The sequence below is a fragment of the Andrena cerasifolii genome, chromosome 2 (genome assembly GCF_050908995.1).
Source record: "Andrena cerasifolii isolate SP2316 chromosome 2, iyAndCera1_principal, whole genome shotgun sequence".
In the NCBI taxonomy this organism is placed as follows: Eukaryota; Metazoa; Arthropoda; class Insecta; order Hymenoptera; family Andrenidae; genus Andrena; species Andrena cerasifolii.
Genome location: NC_135119.1, coordinates 9,214,951 through 9,237,722, shown reverse-complemented (window position 1 = coordinate 9,237,722; position 22,772 = coordinate 9,214,951). Strand labels below are relative to the sequence as shown.

At 39.1% G+C, this 22,772-nt stretch overlaps 2 protein-coding genes and 1 long non-coding RNA gene across 3 annotated transcripts in view; 2 read left to right on the top strand and 1 right to left on the bottom strand.

The window, feature by feature from the left end:
- The first annotated feature begins 841 nt into the window (after nt 1-841).
- Nucleotides 842-13,131, top strand: LOC143366455 (uncharacterized). Its single transcript, XM_076807551.1, has 5 exons — nt 842-1,071; nt 5,677-6,516; nt 6,937-7,054; nt 10,926-11,058; nt 12,379-13,131. Exons 1-5 carry the CDS (start codon nt 981-983, stop codon nt 12,565-12,567), a joined length of 1,371 nt encoding a protein of 456 aa, XP_076663666.1. The 5' UTR covers nt 842-980; the 3' UTR covers nt 12,568-13,131.
- LOC143366456 (uncharacterized) lies at nt 13,122-20,830 on the bottom strand. The gene is made up of 3 exons (XM_076807552.1): nt 20,201-20,830; nt 14,833-15,156; nt 13,122-13,401 (listed from the first exon to the last, which is right to left on the bottom strand). Exons 1-3 carry the CDS (start codon nt 20,477-20,479, stop codon nt 13,201-13,203), a joined length of 804 nt encoding a protein of 267 aa, XP_076663667.1. The 5' UTR covers nt 20,480-20,830; the 3' UTR covers nt 13,122-13,200.
- LOC143366457 (uncharacterized) overlaps nt 17,080-22,772 on the top strand; it is a 66,449-nt gene continuing 60,756 nt past the window's right edge. Inside the window, exon 1 of the long non-coding RNA XR_013084738.1 lies at nt 17,080-18,034. This is a non-coding gene — a long non-coding RNA (uncharacterized LOC143366457). The remainder of the gene's footprint in view (nt 18,035-22,772) is intronic.

Below are 22,772 nucleotides of genomic sequence, written 5' to 3'. Positions count from 1 at the left end.
AACGTAGCGCCAGTTTTCAGGCCCAACGTTGGGCCGTCTAAAATCGAGAGACTTTCGGATATGTATGCATAACTTCCAAAAAACAATAGTTTTTTAACTGAAACTTTTTTTTTAAGTAGTTCATAATACTGTGTAACGATAGTAAAAAAACGGGAAATTTTCATCAAGCCGTTGACTTGTAAAAAAATCCACAAAATGTACACAATTTCCGGGGGTTGAAACGGGTATACCCCTTAAATGGTCAAATTAAATGGGAGGAAAATGAGCATTTATTTCCACCAACGGATCAATTCAGGGAAAAGGTAAAAAACTACAAATCTCAACAAGTAAACCAAAAAATCTTCTTTCGCCCTCCTGTTTCCCTCAACACGGCATTTCGGTTACAACGAGTGGCTGCAGTTTCCTTCAACTACACACACGCGGATAAAATTTGAAAGTCAACCGGGGAAATCGGGGGAAATACACGCTACGCATATACGAATCTAGTTAAATCTATCGAAAGTGTTCATTTTACGTGTAAAATCTGCCGCGGATTTCGTTAAAAAAATACGATAAATCTTTTCAGCCAAGCTTTAGTTACGACATTCATTTAAAATAATGGAATATCAATTCGAAGGGATAATTATTCGCGGTAGCGGAATATTAATTTAATGGGACAATCATTGGCAATAATGTAACAACACCCGTACGGTTCAACGAATATAACTCCCGTTACATTATTACCAACTTTTCACAATCCCATGCGCCCGTCCGTGCGATTTTCTGCGCGGACCAATGTGCCGAAAGGAGCGGAGGCAACGGAGCCGGTACGACCGAATGCTATATAAGTTGACGGCGGCGGCAATGGAGTCAGTCATTCTCTGACACACTGCGGCTGCGTCAGGATCATTCGAAATCGCGTGTTCGGTAGTGACAGCCAGCGACAGGTTTATACACTGTCTTTATCTCGAGCGCCGTCCAGCCGATTACTTGCTAGTAACATGGATATCAGGATCTTGACATTGCTGGTGTTAATCAGCGTCACTGGATCTATGGCCGACCTTCGCTCGCCTCCCCTCAGGATACGGAGAAGTGAGTAGCCGTTGAGTGAAGGCTAACAAACCCACACGCAGCCGAGCACGTAGCGCCTGATAATAACAATAACACAGAACAGTTGAACAATTTCTGTCTTAACAAATGTGAATGCACGAATTTCTTTCCCGCGATAGTTGCACTCTGTCTCCTGTTGGTCGTTAATTACGCACTCGTAGCTAACAGTCCCGATACCCAACAGGCAATTCTGACGTAGCGAATGAAGTCGTTCCTAAGCGAAGCGAGTTAGTCCCATGTGACACTTTGTTTCCATGGCGCGGTGTGTAATTCCATGAAAATAATACGTTTCGTGTATGCACAGCCGTGACTCACTGCGCGGACAGAGGTGCCGCTAAATCGTTCCGCGTCGCGATAGCCATCGAATATTATTTCCGAAGAAATCGTCTCTCGTTGCGTAAGCCAGCGATGAGAACAAAATTGTGTCCAACAATAAGTTACGTAATACGATCGGCGTGCATTTAAACCGGATTCCCGGCGGGATACGGGGATTTCAGGGTACTCGTGGAACCTGCAGCTGGCCGTACTTCGTGGACCTGTAAGATGTTAATTGATTTCTGATGGCCGGTGTTAAAAAAATTATTTTCGCGCGTCGACGAACACCCACGTGGCTAAAACTGTTCGCGGGGGCTTTACATTTGCTGGCGCGGAAGAAGGAGTCTGAGTCGCGAGCTTTTATTTATGGCGTGTATGATCTTTGAAGCTGATATTTTGAGGGAAATGCAGAGTTGGTTTTGATCTAACAAGGGAAGATCCCGAAGCCGAAAATTCCAAAAATTCTGAAACTTTGCGAATGTGTGGGGGATTTCCTCCGGATTATAACGCAATTTCTGTTTTTCGGTATTAAGTTATTTATACAAATATTTATTTAAAGTTATAGAGAATATTATTTCTATTCTATATTTTCAAAATATATGACTAATCAGACTCATTGACTTAAATTTTGTAGATTAATTAGTCTCAATAATTATTTAAATTGGGATTGATAAAGAAAGAGAAATATAATGTTGTAAAAATTTGACTTAATTCTTTGCCAGGATATTCGATATGTTTCCCTCCTGATCATGTTAATAAAATAAATAGTCAGACAAATCTTCGGAATAAAAATTGATTTCAGAGAATTTCCTTCTGATTACAGCGCAATTTTTGTTTACTGCCCAAATTCACCCGAAGCGGGTGAAATTAACCCCTGAAAATTCGGCTATCTTCAGATTTTGTGTTATAACGCGCGAAGTGTAAGAGATAGAAAAAAAGTTTCAAGACAAAAGTTACTTCTTTTAATTAGATCTAGCATTTGAAAAAAAAATTTTACAGTTCACGAGTTATAACCCAAAATCGGAAAATAATCGGATTTTCAGGGGTGAACTTACAACCCCTTAGAGTGAATTTGGGCAGCAAACAAAAGTTGCGTTGCAATCGGGAGGAAATTCTCTACATATTTACAAAGTTTCAGAATTTTTCGAATTTTTCGAATTTCCGGGTTGGGATGTTCCCTTGTAAGTACAATACACGTTCGCAGACGTCCTTGTGATAAGCACATTGTACCTACTGTAGTCAATTACTTTGCTAGGTAATTATATCCTCCTATTCGGGAGGGTTTATAGAATAACTTGACGCAACAAGCAACCGAATAACTATTACTGTTCCGACAGAAAAGATGTTCAAAGTTGAAAATTACCATTTTTTTTTCAAAATCGAATTTCTCAAAAGCTGAGGGTGATGGCGACAAACGGTTTGCGGATTCGTGTTCAGCGCTCAAAAATCCATAAGAAACGGCTATTGAATCAGACCAAAATGGCTGTTGGACAGTGTAATCGGTAAATCGGAAAGTAGATATCGTCTCGCAGGGAAATATTTTTCGCATACCTACGCATATTTATTACCACGCAATGAAATTTACATAAAATTAGTTCCCTTTTAATGTAGGAGCACGTGTACTAATTATTAGAATTAAAAGCAAACGGTAGCATAATTTAATAAAAACAACATATCACGAAGCTGTTTTACTTAATAAAATATCCGCGAAGTTGCACCACATTTTTAAAAATATTCAAATATTAGATTAGCAATTAATCGCAATGAACGATTAAGAAATTATTATCTGTCTGTTTTCACCAGTGCGAAGTACCGTCGGACGTTTGTGAATTATGTTTAAGTAGTAATATCGGTAATCGATATGCTTAAGTGTGTAACATTACCACTGTCATTCCTGCAGTACATTCCCCTTTGTATGGAAATGTCATGCGCATACATATATGCTGATGCACAACGAGCGAAGATAACTCGTCGCGACGTTTACGAACCGTCACCTTATTACATTTTCAACCTTGACCCCTACCAAGATACTACACTTTCCTTCAACTTCCTTTGCTTTTCTTATTTCTGGCTCTATCGCAACGCCGATATTACAATGTTTGTAATTTTCTTTTAGTTCCACTAGGTAATTCAATATCAAAACATAGTAGAAATTATTATACAGGATGCCCCTTACGGGGACTAGGCAGTCAGATCGCTCGAAAATAAAGTATTCTTTGGGAATTAATTACAAGGAGATGAATACAAATGGTGACTAGTACTTTTGGGTAATGTACTCTTTTCTTCTGCTGCTTACTGTTCCAACCAGCTCCTTTAAGGGGAGGTTCCGGTCTAAAAGTCGATATTTTTTTTTTATTTCATTCTTCGAGTGTCCAACATTTTAGGAATACGTGTTTAAGAGGATTTATTGAAATTCGTAAAATTCCCGAAGTTATAGGCATTTGAGTAGCGGCAAATGCATGGGCAACAACCGACCACTCGGCGCCCACGTAAAACTTTAAACGCGTTTTTCTCGAAACGGTGGGACCTGTATTTCCAAAAGTTATTATCCGATTCGACTGAAACTTTTTTTATTTTGAAGAATGTACTTCTGGCTAAGGGGGATACCAGACAAAATTACAAAAAATTGAAAATTTATAATTTTCAAAGGCGTTGAAAGGACAAAAGATATAGGGGAAAAGTAATTTCAAACTTCAAGTGTCGTTATTTTCTTAAAAGATGTCATTTTTGTAATTTGTCTCGGTTTCCCCCTAGCTAGAAGTATATTCTTCGAAATAAAAAAAGTTTCAGTCGAATCGGATAATAACTTTTGGGGATGCAGGTCCCACCGATTTGGATCAATTTTTTGACGCCTTGACTTTAACGACTCCCCAGTGCCGACTGTAGTGATTAATTATAAAACAAAAAATATATTTCTATAACTTAAGACATCCTTAATACAATGCAAAAAGTCTCATTAAATTATATACAGTAGTTTTCCTTTAATTAATTCCTAAAGATCACCTATTTTGGGGGGCTCTAGACCTGAACCTCCTCTTAACACATTTCGCACGGCTGATGTCATAAGATACAAACCGACACTACTTGCCATATACCTTCAGAAATGGCGGTGCGGAACGTGTGAAGGAGACCAGAGAATTAAGGGACACTTTGTATACGTTCGTAAATCTTTGGGGCAAACTTTACAATCGTCTATTTTATTCGGGAACTGTCTTGATCGTGTTCAGAGCGCGTTAGCTGCTCTCTGTTTACCGAAAGCCATCTTCCAAGGAATACCACGTTGTACGTCAAGTCGCCTGACAAATGTTGAGAAATTTTAGTGAAATCTCGAGTCGAGTCATTCAGCCTGTTCGAGAAACTACGATGACAGCATATTAAAAACCAAATATTTCTTGTTTCCAGCTGACGAGTTGTTTTGACGGCAAAAGAAACTGTTTTTCATTGATGATACTGAGTGGTTACGAAATATGACAAACCTAATACACTATTAGTGAAGCAGTTTACGATTGGATTTTAAGAATTTTTTTATTAAATAATAACTTCATAATTGCACGCTCTTAGGCTTATAGAAAAAAGTCCTTTCATGCAAGAGGAAAATCCATTAATTAAACAATAATATGTAAACGCTAATTATTTTATACCTGCTCGATATGGCCGAAAGAAATTAACCAATTTCCACAGGTAAAGAATTACGTCGAAATTAATTTATCGAATTAGGCTGAATGTATCTTCATTTATATTTTAGCCTACTACTAACAAAGTTCTCCACGTTCATTCTTAATGTTCCCGTTTATTCCACAAAGCAATGGGGAAACCCCGTTTTTATACAAACCAATTACTGTTGATACTTCAGATTCTTCTTAACAATTAAATGTGTATTATCGAATCAGTGTTACGTTGAAAACTTTCCTGCATGCATGTGTGTGTGTGTGTGTGTCACCCATCGATCGTTCGACGCAGCTAGATTTCCTATAAAAATAATAGGAAGAACACATACTATGGAGAAATGTTGGATTAAAAGGAGGCACAGAACGCGTCGACATTAACATCTGTGCCTGATTCTCGATGTGTCGAAACTGTTTTCCGTCCTGCATGCACGTGCCTGGTGGAGGAACTTTCACGGGCAGCGGCACTCGAAACGCATGTTGGCAGTAACACTGAAGTGTACGAACCCCCTCCCCCACCCCCTATGAAACCCACATCGCGACCCGTTTTACTGGGAATAATTAACCAAACGAAAAATGGTATTTTGTTTCTTTTCATCGGGCGAAGATGGATTGCAGGAAAGTGGTATATCACGCGTCGTGGAATTCGTTGGAATGCCGAGGGCGAAACGGGAGTCCCCGGCTGCTGAAAGCACTGCTAAAACCACTGCTACACCCACGTCCACCTCAGACTCATCTACCACTGCCTCCGCTGCACTCAGCACAAGTCCCACAGCGAAGAAACCAGATCCCACAACTAGGCCTGCGCCCAAATCATATCCCACGACCAGTTCCACACCTGATTCAAGTTCAACGACACCTAAACCGAGACCATCGACCGGATCTACAGCCGCCGCATCCACCGCGCCGCCCAAAGCCACGACAACGGCCACGTCCGCGACGTCGAAGAAAACGACGGATTCTGAAAAGTCAAAGAAGCCAGGATCGTCGACCGCGTCGCCGACACTAGGCTCGCGCATCGATTCAACCATGGACGAGCCTGAGGAGTCCGACAAGAAGCCGGAACCGAAACCTGACGCGCAACCGGGACCGTCCCAGGGAAGTCCCAGCTCGCTTGGATTCCCAAATCCCCATCCAGTGGTTCCTCCATTCTTCATGCCAAGCTTCGTTCCTGACACGGCGTTCCCTTATAATCCTTACGGTGACCCTGCGTTCAACTCTATACCAGGTCCCAGCAACTACGCATGGACAGGGACCAACAACGGAGCTGGGGCTGCATCGTCCTTTGCTAGCGCGTCGGCTGGAGGGTTCGGCAGTGCGGGCTACGACAAAACGCCGTCTGTCGGTGATCGCGGGGCATTTGTCGACAACACGCCCAGCGCGTTCAACGGCGCGCCTAACATGCCCAATGTGGTTAGCGCAGGGGGATACGGTAACAATAGAGAAGGTAATATTAAGTGGGCAAACTCCAGCTCAAGAATTCCATCCTGATGACTGGCGAATGAATAATGCATGCGTGCACACTGACGTTCCACTTTTAGGGAAATTAGTAGAACCTCGCGAAATCTGGGTATCTATAAGAATGAAAGTAGGCTATTTCAAAGGCAGAGTAATTCGTGAATGTATTATAGTTCCGCTTTGTTGATAGACACATTGGCTCAAACGAGAATGCGACACCATTTCGTGTGAATTTTAGCGCGTTATTTTTTCCTTTTTTCTGGCATAATGTAAGCATCGTTAGGTATCTATAGTTGTGTACAAAATTGCTTGAAATTTGGGGGATATTGAAGGAGAGACTTCGTTTTGATAGCTCGTGCATGTGGCTCCAATTCTCTAACACTGTCGACGCGTACCTTAATTTTTACAGGCACGGGATTCGAACCAAATTCATTCGTGTTCCCTGGGTACAACCTGGACGCCTTTCAGAGGCAAATGGAGGATCATTTTAGACAGTTGCAAGCTCAGTTCCAGCAACAGCAACAGTCGTAAGTTGAAAAGCTTTCACGGTGATATTGTTAATTGTGTAGCTTCGTATAATACTAATACCACTGTAGAGTAACACTGTTGTTACGAATGACTCACTTTTCGATGAAACTTTAAAGCTTACATAGTATAATAATAAAATAATACAATATGTATATTATTTAATATTTGCCAGTGATTACGGAAGTTACCTGGGTAAATAATTAAATTTATCACATTTTTTTTAACACAAGCAAATGCAAAAATCGAAGTATCTTATAGCGGAAAATATATATGCACTGTTACGAATTACAACAGTTAAATTCTGGTTATAAAATTATTTTTTAATAAAATTGTGTCCCTCTTTTTGTGTCAAGAACATTTAAGTCATTTACCACTGGGATAGGGACTTCGGTAGCACGAATAATAAGATTATACGTGTGAACTTTCTTGTTTGAAATCAAACTATCAACTGACGCTCCGCGCCGAAAAACTCTTCCTTTTTAAATGCTGGGTAGAGAGGTTTTCACCCTCTACCCTCGAATGGCCAAGATGGAGGGGAAAGCCCAAATATACACAATCCAAAGTGCATTGCTGACGAAGTCCAGACATTGGCATCGGCGGAAAGACATTACAGCGTAGACCTTGAAAACCCTTGGGCTTCACGATTTCGAGGACTGCTCTTGTGCCCAAGGGTTACTGCCTAGTCCCTCGCCAGATGAGCGTGTCGAGCTCAAGGGAGGTCTCCGCCTTAGTTGTTTGCCAAAATGCACGGCCAACATTCGGGACTACATCTGGGTTTACTTACTAAAACTTTCCCTGATCTGGCCATTCGTTACGCACGTAACAGCACACTTTCGTAATCAGTGCGTATAGTAGGGTGGAGTGAAAAAAAACATTTTTTTCGATCATCAAATTCTAATAGTGCGGAAAAGTTGCCTACTTGGCCCAATAAAAACGTGTAAAAAATTGCTATACTTTGTTATACCTAGTAAAATAGCGGATGTTTGGATTTCAGATGATTCCAACGACCTCGATACAAGGTCGTGCAACAATAAATGAAGGAGTGAAAGAACGAGTCTTACATCATAAGAGGTGCTCGAGGTGGTGTCCGTTTGCATTGACGCAACATTCCAATCACCGAATTGTTGAAGCCCGTACACTGCTTATCATTTCCGGATTGAATGTACATGTATAGTACACGTTGCAATGATGCGAACGGATACCATTTCGAGCACCTCCTGCGATACAAGGATCGTCCCTTTACTCCATTGTAATGTCGAATTTACTTTGTACTATTGGGAAATATTGTGAGAGCGCCATCTACCAAAGTAAGCTCTGTAATCGGGTGAATCGCGTTACAGGACTGGTGTCACACAAATATTGAAATATTGCAGTAATGTTTTTGTCATTAAATAGTCTGTCAAATTTTACAAAATCGATCATCAAACAGTCGAAATTCCCAATACTGCCAATTAAATGTGACAGCTAACCCGATTAGACTGCTTTAATTTTCGCCACCAGATGGCGTAGCGGAAATAAAGAAATGCCAATAGGTTGTCGAAAGTATCTAAACAACCGCTACTTCACTCGGGATAAAGAAATATAGTATGCCATTTAAAAGAATAGAGGTGACCTTGATATCTCCGAAAACCTTACAACTACGAAAAGATTATTATTGGCATGTTACGGCCCTCTCTACATACACCACACTACCTGTGCAATACGTACTTAAAATATTACACATCTGGCGTATTACATTAAATTAGATACCCGAGGCGAATATTCGAAAGCTCCAAGTAGTTTGACTTCTTTGGTTTTTCGAGCAACTTAAATTTTTTGCAGGAAAGTCGAGAAGAATTCCGTAATAACTAACTGGGTATATGACTGAATATTTACAGTCAGATCAATCTGGCAAGCCAAGTTTTTTCTCAACTTGGGTTTCGAGCTATTCGAATGTTTGAGTGCACACTCAGACAGGTTTTGCTTACGGGGCTTCCCTCAGCACACCTACTCATCTTAGCACACACATAAATACGTGTATGCAGGCTACAGATGGAAGCACGAAATATTGAGTAGTGGGGAGACGAAGCCACGTGTGGGGCTTCATCCGTAGCAACGCTGATTTAAAGTATTAACGATCCATAGCCTTGACACTTCCAAGAAAACTGATTCCAAGACGGATCATCCTTATTCTTACTTAACCTTCACTATTTTTTTGCATTATTAAGGCAATGGAAATTTTAACTATTCCACTGTGGCTATCATAATGCTTATACCTGGGAAATAAGATATACCTCATTATTACACACATAATCTCTGGAAAGTTACCGGGTAGAGTTTGTTTCATTTTTTACCTGTTACATGCAGTACCTATATACAGAATTTATTAGTACAGGCATATTAGTTTCCAAAATTTATTTCCTTATTCTTTCGACACGTATGTAATTTAAACCACTGATAATTAACGAGTGATAATGATATACTGCACGTTCCTTATACTTATACCGACAGGCCTTATTTAGTTAAACTATACATTGTAGCAGCTGGGTTAGGCCACTGCGAGTCCCGCGCGGCCCGAGCGACCAGTCGAGCCGGTGTGATTTCACGCAGCGTTACATTCAATTAATTTTCATTTGGCCAATTTTAAAACGTCCACGTTTTTCGAAACATGTCTATAAAGAGGAAAGACAGGGCTTTATCCTCCTATTTTTTCCAAAATTTTAAAAAGATGCCTTCAACTATAAAATTGCATTTGTTTAGAACAATTACTAAATAAATGGTGAAATATTCGTTTTTATTAAGTGGAATAATTTTTATTAGGTACTCTTAGATCTGCACTGTAAGCACCCGAAAGGTCACTTTTATCAGTTTATTAGTTCAACAGTTATAATTTTTGGAAAAATAGTAAACACTATATTTCAAACAGCTGTAACATCCACAATTTTTGACATTTCGAAAAATCCTTCGAGATGAGCAAGCGTAAAGCCTTTACGGTAAAGGTGCATTCCACGGCGCGAAACTCGCCTAGCTAAGCACCGTGGAATGGTACCTCAAGACTCACTGGAGGGGGCCGATTTCCCCTCGATTCGCCTCCGATTGCTTTGAATTTTCGATATGCTTTAGGGGACCGAAAAATAAGAAATACGTGTCTTTTTATTTTGGCCTGCTTGAATGTTTTGGGTGTGAGACTACCCCTCATAGTTCGTAAGGGGTTACAAAGTTGTGTTGAATAAAACTTTGCGGGCGCCACCTACTCTAATGAAACTTTGGGGGGTGGGTTCACCCCCTAAACATTCAAGCACGTCAAAATAAAATAACACGTATTTCTTATTTTTCGGTCCTCTAAAATATATATATAAAAAACCAAAGCAATCAGAGATTAACACCTGAAAATCTTATAACTTTGGGGGTTGGTTTCACCGCCTAAATATGAAAACGGGCCGCTATGAAAAAACACGTATATCTTATTTTTCGGTCCCCTAAAACATATCCAAAATTCCAAGCAATTGGAGGCGGGCACCAACTATTGTTATGAACTTTGGGGGGTGGTTTCACCCCCTAAACATTCAAGCAGGCCAAAATAAAAAGACACGTATTTCTTATTTTTCGGTCCTCTAAAAAATATCCAAAATTCAAAGCAATCGGAGGCGGGCACCAACTATTCATATGAATTTTGGGGGGTGGTTTCACCCCCTAAATATGAAAACGGGCCGCTATAGAAAAACACGTATATCTTATTTTTCGGCTGCCTAAAACATATCCAAAATTCAAAGCAATCGGAGGCCGACACCTGGGAACCTCTCCTTGTCAGAATTGTTGTGTACCTACCGAACCTATTTACAAAATGTGGAAGGTGAATCACAGTGGTTAATATGGTGTTTTTTTTAATAGGATTTTTGAAACAGCTAACCGCGTAGGCACCGATGGCTACTCAGGTGGTGGTTCCAACCCTGATGTACACAGTGCAGTCTCCAGCATCGGTTTAGGACCAGGTGGTGGCTATCAAGCCGGCGCCATCAACCCGGTAAGTTAGGAAATCTAATATAGCTGCTTACCAAGTTAAATCACTTGTGTCGCGTCCCGTTTTTGCGAAATCCAAATTATTTTCCAATATGTACATAAGTATCAACGTGTCCATACCGGTACAAAATCATTTCTATCCGACATTTGCGGATTTATACACTATTTTGTTAAATTATGTACATCCAGGGGATATAACAGTAGAATGTTTCCAAGTATTTAACAATTAGCTATTGATCTGGACATAAGTATAAACTTGGTCAATATAGAAGAATAAAAGAAAATTTAACAATTTTATTGTAGTTTTAGTACTAACTATTGTACCGCGCTGTATAAACACTGCAAGAATTGTATTTTTCCTGCAGCAATTATTTAAGAGTAATATACTTTTAAATAGTACAAATTTACTTGCTTTTGATTGGTAGTATACTTCGATGTTAACAATTTAAAGATGTATGCATATTGAGTCCCTATTTAATACCACATGTGCGCTGTAAAAAATCCGTTAATCATTTTGCTGAGACGCGCGCGTAATTATTAATTAAAAATGCTCGTATTAAAAGCAGGTAAATGATATGCACAGAAATTCTTTGGTAAAAAAGGCCCATAGACATGATTATGTGTTTTCATAGATTATAAGCACAGAGTGAACAAAGTTTCCTGCTCTGGTATAAACTCTGCAGTAGTGCTGACAGCGAATTTTACAATCGAGTAAAAAATTTCATCCCAATAACAACAAAGTTATCAGTTAATAATAATATATTAGGATTAACTTATTTACATATTTTTTATCCGAAACGCTACCGCATCGATTGCTACAAATTAGCCTTCTGCCAGATTAATATTCAAAATAACTTTTTTCAGAAATGATGCATGGTACTAAAAATGTCACTGTAGGTAATTTTGACTTATTTTGAGGTACAGTGAATTTCGTTTCACCCTTTAAATACACCCTTCGCAGCCGAAGGATTACCAACGTTCAACCAATTCATATAAATGAATTAAACATTTACGTTCAATCCCATGACAGAGGCGCTATTACTTTTATAAAAATACTAGCTTCATTACTCGGCTTCGCCCAGAATTTAGATTCCGATTTTATAAAAAAAAAAATTTTTCAATTTTTTTGTGAAAATGATCACATTCACCTGGATTAGTCAGGCATAATGAGCTCAGGCCCATTTTGGGATCCCAGAGTTTATCGTTCAAAAGTTTTTAGACGACAGACAAACACACAAACAGAAGCTTTCTGCTTTATATATATTAAGATAATATGTTCTTTAACATTTATTCTAATATATTCCTTTTTTTTTTAATGTTATAGGCTGCACCAGGAATAGTCTCAAGATTTTCTGAAGACCTTCCACCACCGTCCGGAAATAGTTACGGAGTATTTGCTGGCTCCAGTTCGAAAACCGTCGTAGGCCCAGATGGCAAACCTGTCTCGCATAAGATTTCCACGACCGGGGTCAACGACAATGGGAAGATTACATTCCGCACCGTTCACTATTGAAACCCATGTACTATCGATTCGATCTGCACAGAGAATAACCGCTTTACTGGAATCCACGCGTGTTGCACTAAAATGCAACAAATCTTTCGACCCCTCCTCTCTTTCCACTGTAAACCGCAGTCCTCTGTAACTCAGGGTTATGAACAATACTTTTAATCGTTTACTTATCAAATATACTTACACGATAGCCATAAAATACTCGCTGTATTTAAGCGCAACTGAAAGCATGGAACGCGTAGAATAGTGCACACTTCGACAGCTAATAGAGCTGCCGTCTGCTTCCAGGAAAGAGGCCAGTAGAGAATTTTAAATTTAAGGACGTAATACATAGACTTGCATTTCATAGTCGATGTTAACGAAGAAATTACTCCACCCAGTACGTCCTTTTCCTACCAGCTGAATTATTGATATTTCATCTATTTACTGACTTATTTAAGACGGGATAATTTGTAGCGTCCGTCTATTTAAATTTCAGGACACGCAATTCGTTGCGTACGCTTCCTCTCTTCCTCGAAACATGTTTTTATAAGGAACGAACGTCAAATACATCACTGTTTAATACAACTTGTATTTTATTAATCGCCATTGTAACATTTAGCACGAATGGATGGAAGAATCATGATTTGTTGCTTGTTACTCGTTGCTCCCCCGGTACTTGCTAAGTGGCTCAATTTTATCGTCAACAACGGGGTTGTTGTGTGGCCATCCGCCATGATCCGGGAACCTTCTGGCTGCAGTTTCTCCAGGACGATGGTAGCGCCAGATAGTCGGAGGACTTTGAAAGGTCCCTCGACCTTGAATCCAAGGTTGTCCGTCTCGATAACGAGTTTGAATCTGAAACGTTTTATTTGACTCCTTATTCGTAACGGATGGAGTATAAATATGGATGTGACATCAACATCTTCCGAGTTGTATGCCAATATGTTCTGTAAGTGGGAATAAGAAAGTATGTTTATACAGTGGCGGACAAAAAAGTTACCACTTTATCGAACCACCCTATTACTTTTCAATATCAACTCAAAACTGCAGTATGTGCCTAATATGCATATCCTGAAAGAGAATTAATTAAAAGCTGTATAAAAACCAGATGCAGCTTAATTCACTTAACTAACAAACAAATCTCTACATAACATTAAAGAAGACAACACACTTGTAAAGCCAACAAAAAGTTACCACCTTTCAACATGAATAAAAAAAATCTAATATTTTGTGGGGGCACCTTTTGCTTCCAGGACAATCTAAAAAGTTACTAAACGTGGTGACTTCTTTGCCCCAAAAATGCGTTACCCCGTTCAATGTCATATAACACTTGTGTGTGTGAGTTAAATAAATTCAAGTTTAACTGGATCTTATACAGCTTTAAATTCTACATTAGAATATGCATATTAAGCAGGTACGCTTAACTTTCATTACAAAAAGGTAACTTGAGATGCATGTACACTAGTGGACAAAAAAGTTACCACTTTTTTTATTCGTTCTATTTTTGTTATTTTTTAGCATACATTTGGGACTGTGGTATACAAACAATAACAAAAATAGAATAAATCAAGAAAGTGGTAACTTTTCCATAAGTGGAAAAATTCCAATTATTTTAGCTTCTACTTTTATATTTTTTATTTATTGCAGAAATGTAGTTTAATCGATAGAAAAAAGTTTTATTCTCTTACTATAATTCCTGTCTTCGCAATAAATTCCTGAAAATCGCTGAATTTATCGGCGCGCTAACCAGAATGACCCCTTAAGGATCCATATTTTTTTTCAAGAAGAATTTTATTATACATATTTTTGCGAACTCTTTATTTTATAGAAACCCACGAACATTAAACTATAAACTGTAATATTTTGAATAATATACGAAAACAACAAATACGAAAATTTTTATATAAAAAAATCATAAAACGGTGGCACGTGCCTGTTTTCCACTGGGCCCCTCAATTATATACAATTCGTTTCCACTTACAATTAGATCCTATGTGTATTAATTAAATAACGTTTCTGTCGATTATTTAAATCCCTTAAGTCCGCGACAATATTGGAATTCGAATAAAAATGTATGCAATCGCAGAGGTCATTGTACATTCCGTAAACAATAAGATGTTCCCTTTGTCTAGTCTATTTTGAAATGCCACTAAAATTCCACTTAATTGCACGAATTTAGTCTGAATTTAATAAAAAAAAATCAATAACGAATATAATTGAAAATGAAATATGGAACAGTAGGAAGTGAAACTAAGGGCATGTATCATTTGAACCGCGAACGTTTACCTGTGGAATGTCGTTATGCAAATAATATATCGGTGGATGTGAAGGATTCACGCGCTGGAAATCAGCCGGCTGGCTGTAAGTATCTTCTATGCCGCGAACTCCGTCAACAACTGGAATATCGTTCGTCTGAGAATCAGTCTCCAGCTTCTTTACTATTCTCACATGCACGTCAGTTATTTTGTTGCCTTCCTCGTCTCTGTGGGATGACACGGTAACCTCGCAGACAGCATTTTTGCATGTGAGCACGCTTGGTTTCGTTCCATTTCCATTTAAAACGATTTGAATATTCTTGCCACATGCGCTCGGTTCTTTCGTTGAATCATCCTAGAAAATACTCAATATGGTGTAATATGCTATTAAATTTACGCTATTGCATTTTATTCTTCTTTTTCAATAATTGCATTTAAATTCTACCGTCTATAATGACTTCCCTTTAGGGAATACAGTCAACCCTCCTGTAACGCGATTAATTCGTACCGCGTTATAAGGAACTCAGAATTACGCAAGGTAAGTTCGGGTGATAAGGCCCAGCAGGTCATAAGGCCCAGCAGGTCATACGGCCCAGCAGGTCATAAGGCCCAGCAGGTCATAAGGCCCAGCAGGTCATAAGGCCCAGCAGGTAATAAGGCCCACCTGTGATTTATCCTTGGTAGGTCAATCCATAATCTTGTTAACTATTGCTTTTACTACGAAATGTCACTCGAAGAACCCCCGCGCGATTAATATAACATTTGCCGGCTGTAAATTCAACAAATGTTTCCTCCGCGACTAGTATTAGGAGTACACATTGTCCAATTACTGTACAACTATAGGTATGTATAAGTATATATGTTGGCAACATATTTCCAAAAAATTGATGATTTTGTAAAGTGCACGTTTAACATACAATCTCGGCAATGAGGAAGTGACAAAGCGGATAATAAGGCCCACCCAAATATTAAGTGGGTAGTCGAATCGGTATATGTCTGCAGGTGATCCTAGTTAACCCCCCTGCTATCAATTCCCCGCATCCCATCATTTGTATAAAAATAAATTTTCCAGAACTCGTAATATTAATCATTTTATCATAAAAAATGAAAATTATTTACGTATAACGATTCTGAAGTAGGGGAGACCGGGGCTAAAAGTTCCGGGGGTAAGTTGTTCCGACGGCTCTATCTTCAAAATAAAAAGAGCGTTGTACTTTAAATTACTTTTTCCGTGTGAGTTGATCACGCCACTCTGTCGCCCACTTTAAAAGCATCCGCGACAGCGAATTGTATGGTTGTAAGCAAGGACCTATTAGTCGCGTACCAGATAAGTAAAAATTTTTCTATCATTACTTTTTGGTCTATTTCAATTATTTAACGTCGATATTATAGATTGATTCGTTTTTATGGATCAAATGACATTTAAAAACATGGTGTAATAGTGTTTATCGTTTGAATACATGTATAAGCAGAATAGTCTTTAAAATTACTACATGTGTCGGTAGGGGCTAGTTGTTACCGTGACTTGGGGCACGTTGTTACCGTAAAAACTTGCCCCGCCGCAAATAGGTCTGTGAAGATAGCACAGATTCATTTGTTCATCGTATGCCCATGTTTGCCCATAAAAAAATTCGTTTGCCCACCCTCCAGAATTTAAATAAAAAATAAAAACCTCGAAAAGAAGGGTACAGGTGAAGCGATCGCGTTAAAGTTCGATTTTTCTAGAAAATATTATCAAAATCGTTCTTTCAACGATGCAGTCCGTTAGTTTAGATGTAGAAGAGATTTGCCCATGCATTAATTTCGTATGCCCACCCTCCAGAATCGAATTATTAATAAAGATAGCCAAGAAGTGCGGTACCCGTTGAAGCGATCGCGTTAAAGTTCGATTTTTATGGAAAATATTATCAAAACCGTTCTTTCAACGATGCAGTCCGTTAGTTTAGACGTAGAAGAGATTTGCCCATGCATTAATTTCGTATGCCCACCCTCCAGAATCGAATTATTAATAAAGATAGTCAAGAAGTGCGGTACCCGTTGAAGCGATCGCGTTAAAGTTCGATTTTTCTGGAAAATATTATCGAAATCGTTCTTTCAACGACGCAGTCCGTTAGTTTAGATATAGAAGAGATTTGCCCATGCATTAATTTCGTATGCCCACCCTCCAGAATTGAATTATTAATAAAGATAGCCAAGAAGTGCGGTGCCCGTTGAACCGAATACCTTTCTGTTCGTTTTTTTCCGAATGAATTATCAAAATCGATTGTTCTTACCGTAAAGGTTAAAGGTGTTTGGTGACGTGTTCTCCAAGAAATGTTGCACACACTTCTTTCTCACTTTATTCGAACGACACTTCAAAAATTATTCACAGAAAAAGATATAACCTGACTTGTATATATGGCATGAGGTACTATCCACCATTTTGAATTATCTTTTGCCCACAAGTGACGTCACGTTTGACCGTTATTTTTGCTTCACTATGACTCGTGGCTTCATATAGACCAGGCCGTGTCTATAGGTATATATGGTCTAAGTGCAGAATAACATCACAGTGGTTTTCTAGTCATTTTTCACTAATTACCGCAATGATATCGCACAACGGAAAATAATATAATCTCACAGTTACTTCACAAACCGTAAATGAATGCACCATCTTGCAAGAGTTGTGTCCGAACTCTGTAGATCGACTGACTTTCGTGCGTCGTTGGAAAGAATCGAGAGTATCGCAGACATCTGTTTACGTTTCGGCACGTTCGATCACGACACGCAGCGCCGAGTGCCACTGTCGAAACGTAAACAGATATCTGCGATAGTCTCGAATTCCTCCCAACGACGCACGAAAGTCAGTCGGTCTACAGAGTTCGGACACAACTTTTGCAAGATCGTGCATTCATTTACGGTTCGTGAAGTAACTGTGAGATTATATTATTTTCCGTTGTGCGATATCATTGCGGTAATTAGTGAAAAATGCACTTAGACCATATATACCTATAGACACGGCCTGCTCTATATGAAGCCACGAGTCATAGTGAAGCAAAAATAACGGTCAAACGTGACGTCACTCGTGGGCAAAAGATAATTCAAAATGGTGGATAGTACCTCATACCATATATACAAGTGAGGTTGTATCTTTTTCTGTGAATAATTTTTTAAGTGTCGTTCGAATAAAGTGAGAAAGAAGTGTGTGCAACATTTCTTGGAGAACACGTCACCAAACACCTTTAACCTTTACGGTAAGAACAATCGATTTTGATAATTCATTCGGAAAAAAACGAACAGAAAGGTATTCGGTTCAACGGGCACCGCACTTCTTGGCTATCTTTATTAATAATTCAATTCTGGAGGGTGGGCATACGAAATTAATGCATGGGCAAATCTCTTCTACGTCTAAACTAACGGACTGCATCGTTGAAAGAACGATTTTGATAATATTTTCCAGAAAAATCGAACTTTAACGCGATCGCTTCATCTATACCCATTTTTTCGCGGTTTTTATTTTTCATTTAAATTCTGAAGGGTGGGCAAATGAAATCTGAGAGTGAGCAAACGTGGCCAGGTCGGGTACATTCGTATCCTTCTATTAAAAAATTGAAATGCATTCATGATGGGTGATGAAGACAAATTTTTTATTTTGTTCATAACTTTTTTTTGGAGGGTGGGGAAAAAAAAATTTTTATGGGCAAACGATGGACAAACGAATGCCGTTGAGTTTTTCCAAAAATTCGAATTTGGGGGTGCTATCTTCACAGACCTGCCGCAAATGTATAAATTGTTTCCGCTGTGCTTTAAGATGCGAACATATGAATGAAAGCCGGAAAGGGACACGACTTCGATCGAAGTTATGCGCAAAGATAAATAAAAACTGTCGCTTTTGGTTTTCTTTTAAAGATAATACATTTAGTTGGTCCGAACCTTCATAAATAACCATTATTAATAAAATTCTGCTTTAATTCATTAGAAAATGAAATATTTCATTAAAAGGCAACTCTTATATTTTAGTAACAACTTTCCCCAATGCGATAACAACTTGCCCCATATAGGGGTAAGAAGTTCCGCTTCGATCAGCCACAAATAAATTACTCTCTATGGGAAACCTATTACAATATATTAAACACAAGCTTAAAATCAGAAGATATAATAAATTTAACAAGAAATTAGTCAATAGTGAAGAGAATAACTACATTATTTTCCAGTCATTTTTTATGTTTTATCGAAATCGCAACTTTTAGCCCCGGCCTCCCCTAAGTAAAATACAATGTTATGCATTATTTATATTATTTTAGTCCTTTTATTAAGTTATTTCTGATTACATTACCATCGGTCGAAATGACCGACGTGCGCCTACTAACGTAAACTATTTGGCGCCCCTACTCTCGGGGTAACGAGGACGGTCATCCCTTCTACCCCTGTGGTCCGGAAGAGGAAGGGAGTTTTTCACCCTTGCGGCAACGTTGCGCGCAACGTTGCAACCATTCTGTAACTTTGTTGCAACGAGAGTGTGCTCTATGGGTATTAATTAAGTTTTAAGATGTTGAATAACTCCGAGTAATGCGCATAATTATTACTGGGTGTCTGAAACTACGGTGCAACAAAGCGAGCCCTGGCTCTCATTAAGCATTAAGAAATTGGAAATCTCTTATTGTAGTATTGCCTCTATTTCTTTGCAATATTCATGTCACTAACAATGAGAGTGTAATCCGCCATTCTCAATTCACTGCTTGTCATAACAAGCCTAGTCATTGCTCCAGGGACGTGATTAGGTATTTCTTGGGTTAATTGGAAAAATGGCCCTGAATATGTTTAAGAAATGTAGGCATTGTATTCGTATGCCCTGAATCAATGATAATAGCAAGGAAAAAGTACGAAGTTCTCTTTGAAAAAAAATGATAATAATATTGAAATATTATTCAAATAAAAATATTTAAATATTTTTTAAATTATTAAAATAATAATATTCAAATAATATTCCCAACATATTTTAATATTCATCTAAATCATTCTTTCATACAATTAACTACATCTTGACCATATTCGTATAAATCAATTAAACAGGGAACGTTTGCACATTCTCAAAACTTAATTATTCATCTCACGATTATTAATTTCTTAATTCATTAAAGGTGCTATTTAAAAATCATCAAGCCCGTGCACTAATCTGCTGTAATCAGTGGTCCCGAAGTAAAGTAATATTCTTACGTCAGATATTCCAAAGTAGAAACTTCATTTGCAACATAGAACCGAGAAAAAAATTAAACTGCAGTCCTTTGATTTTCAGTGTAATATCAATCTTTCACGATAAATTTCACAGGCGAAAACTATTACATTTCTAACAAACCGTGCCACTACTTTTCCGTCCAGCAATTAAGTACGAAAAAAAAAAAATCAAAAAGTTTACTCACTTGCGCAGAACTACTTGCCCTCTTCTTCAGATCCTCGGCCCTGGTGAAGCCATTCTCACCGTTTGGTCTGAAAACAAAAGAATCGGAAGTCTGATCGGATCGACCATCGACCTCGTTCAAGTTCACAAAAACTTTCGAACTGGAGTCCCCAGAGCTCCGTTCATCTTCTCGCGAGTCAAGGCCGATCTGCGACGAAATTCGCGCGCACGACACAAAGTTCACCACCGCGAATGCCATCCAAAGGACAACGGGGCTCGTTATTCTCGTCTGTTTTTCCATTCTTTGCTCGACTGGCACTGTATTTTCTCGCCGAGAGCTTGGACGGTCGTGCAAAGGAATCGTCTCCTCAAAGAAGGGATAAGCATTGTGACAGGATGTGTATAGTACAGTAATGACAATGATTACCGCACGCGTGTAAGAAAATTACAATGACCTCCGTGCGGCCGAACGCTGAAAAGAAAGAGGGGAGGATCTGACGCGCGAGAAGACCGCACTCGGGGAACAGATACGAATCGGCAATCCTAATTGCTTCCTGAAGCGCTATCCGAGGAACGATCTGAGGTAATGTCGAGCATCTCGATGTTACGACCAATTAACGCGACTCGTGTGGAAGCAACGATCATTACATGCGGGTGGTAAAATGGCAAAGAACAGTTCCCTCGAATAGCTCATGTTTCACCCTGCTGGAACAGCCAGCTGGAACCGCGTTGAATTTTGAACTGGATCTATCTGGTTCAACGCGGTACCACCTGGATTTTCAAGCAGTGATTTGTGCCAGTTCGAAAACGAATCCGGTTCAATGCGGATGTCCAGATCGATGGATGAAACAGGATTTGCATGTGCGAAATTTATCAATTTCTATCAGGAATTGCCATTTGTATAAACCCGGAGGTTTCGTATCTGAAATTGCGGATCAAAAATCTTGCGGATTCGATCTGGAAATGCCACGAGCTCTTTCGAGTCCGTCGCGATCCGGATTGGCAGAGCAAATAATTCACGGGATGCGTACCGTCGAGATTTTTACATGCACGTCCGGTTTGAAAGCGATAGAAAATATTTCATCGGGTTCAATCTGGAATTTACGGGAAGAAAACCGCGTCGATCCGGATTTAAAATTTTTTAATGCGGTTCGAACTGGCAGCTCCAGCAGGGCACTTGCAATTCCCGAATGGTACATCGCACAGGGTGTCCCACCTAAACCAGGCGATCTAAATATCCTGCCTAGTTGTGGCAATACGAACAATAATTTGCGCATGTACCTTCAGTGGTTCCGGAGAGTGAATACGTAGCAAGGAAAAGTTTCCTCTCGGTGTAATTCTTTCCTCAGAATTTTCAAGCTAACAGATCCTTTTCAAACGCAAGCACTATGCATGTATATACTTCATTCTCCTGTATCTCTAACCCGATGTCACGTTAAAATTAAGGTGACGTTGGGCGCGAAACAATAAGGTGAATTGTCCCAATTTCTGCTGATTTAAGAGGTAACTCGTCATAAAGAGGGTGTGGAAAATTTGTTTGCGATGAAAATTTGCAGAGTAATTGATTAATTCTTTAATAATAAATCAACTAGTTCGAAAACTATTTAAGAAAGATATTTCAAGATGTTCAACTGTTAGTAATTTGTAATTAAATATATAATGCTCTAAATGTTTAAATAATTTAGAATTATTTTCTTGCAACTATAGCAACTTAAAAAATCCGAAAAAAATACTACCATATTCCTTGAAGTTTTTTCTACAAAATAAGCCTATACCCAGGGTGATGCGGCTCCTATTAACGTCGCAGTGGGGTGGTAAATGCGGCTATTTTTTTTACTAAATAAATAAGTGGGCCCCTAATGTACATAGTAAAAAAAAACAGAAAAATGGGGAAGATAAGAAATTCGTCGTCGTCATTGTTGAAAGGAATTGTACACTCATTGACAATCTTTCACTAAAGCAGAATTCGGAAGAGGGATGGCGCGTGGCATTGCTCTCGCGTTGCAAAAGGAACTTGCTGAATGAACTGGAAAAACGCACAGACCCCGTAAGTGACATCGTGCTGCTCTTTCGACGCGAGAAACAAAGAGTGGCTACTACGAAATGCACCCCGCTGCAGCGTACGTAATCATAGCCAGTACACAAGGGTTGAAGCAATTTTAAATTCCCTCGTTCGCGTTTAACGTTTGGCTAAGCCCCTGTGTAAACCAGGGGCCCTGGAAGCTCATTGAAATTCGTTGAAGCCCTCGTCGCGACTACACATTCACCCTCGCAGCCTGCAATAAACGATTCCTTAATCATCGCTCTGGCTTAAGCTGAATTTAACAAGATGTGAAACGCAGTAATATAACCTTTTGTATTGTAATACGGCGGAAGTATATAATGCTGCGGAACCAAGGTGAATGAAGACGACGTTTACTGTTCGTAAAACGCTATTATACCTGCGTACTTAGGTAAGTATAAGTAGCCGGAATTAAAAGGGGTGTAATTATTAGGGTGTGTCGATTTTGTGGGGAAATTTGAAAATTTTGAAAATTTTAAAATGACTAGTGTCTAGAATTCCTTCCAAAAGGATCAAGAGACGCATTTTTCAT

Coding starts and splice junctions, on each gene's coding strand:
- LOC143366455 (XM_076807551.1), top strand. CDS start 981: ATGGATATCAGGATCTTGACATTGCTGGTGTTAATCAGCGTCACTGGA. Junction 1,072..5,676: donor TCCCCTCAGGATACGGAGAA/GTGAGTAGCCGT, acceptor CATCGGGCGAAG/ATGGATTGCAGGAAAGTGGT. Junction 7,055..10,925: donor TTCCAGCAACAGCAACAGTC/GTAAGTTGAAAA, acceptor TTTTTTTAATAG/GATTTTTGAAACAGCTAACC.
- LOC143366456 (XM_076807552.1), bottom strand. CDS start 20,479: ATGGAAAAACAGACGAGAATAACGAGCCCCGTTGTCCTTTGGATGGCA. Junction 15,157..20,200: donor GGGCAAGTAGTTCTGCGCAA/GTGAGTAAACTT, acceptor AGTATTTTCTAG/GATGATTCAACGAAAGAACC. Junction 13,402..14,832: donor TGCATAACGACATTCCACAG/GTAAACGTTCGC, acceptor AAAACGTTTCAG/ATTCAAACTCGTTATCGAGA.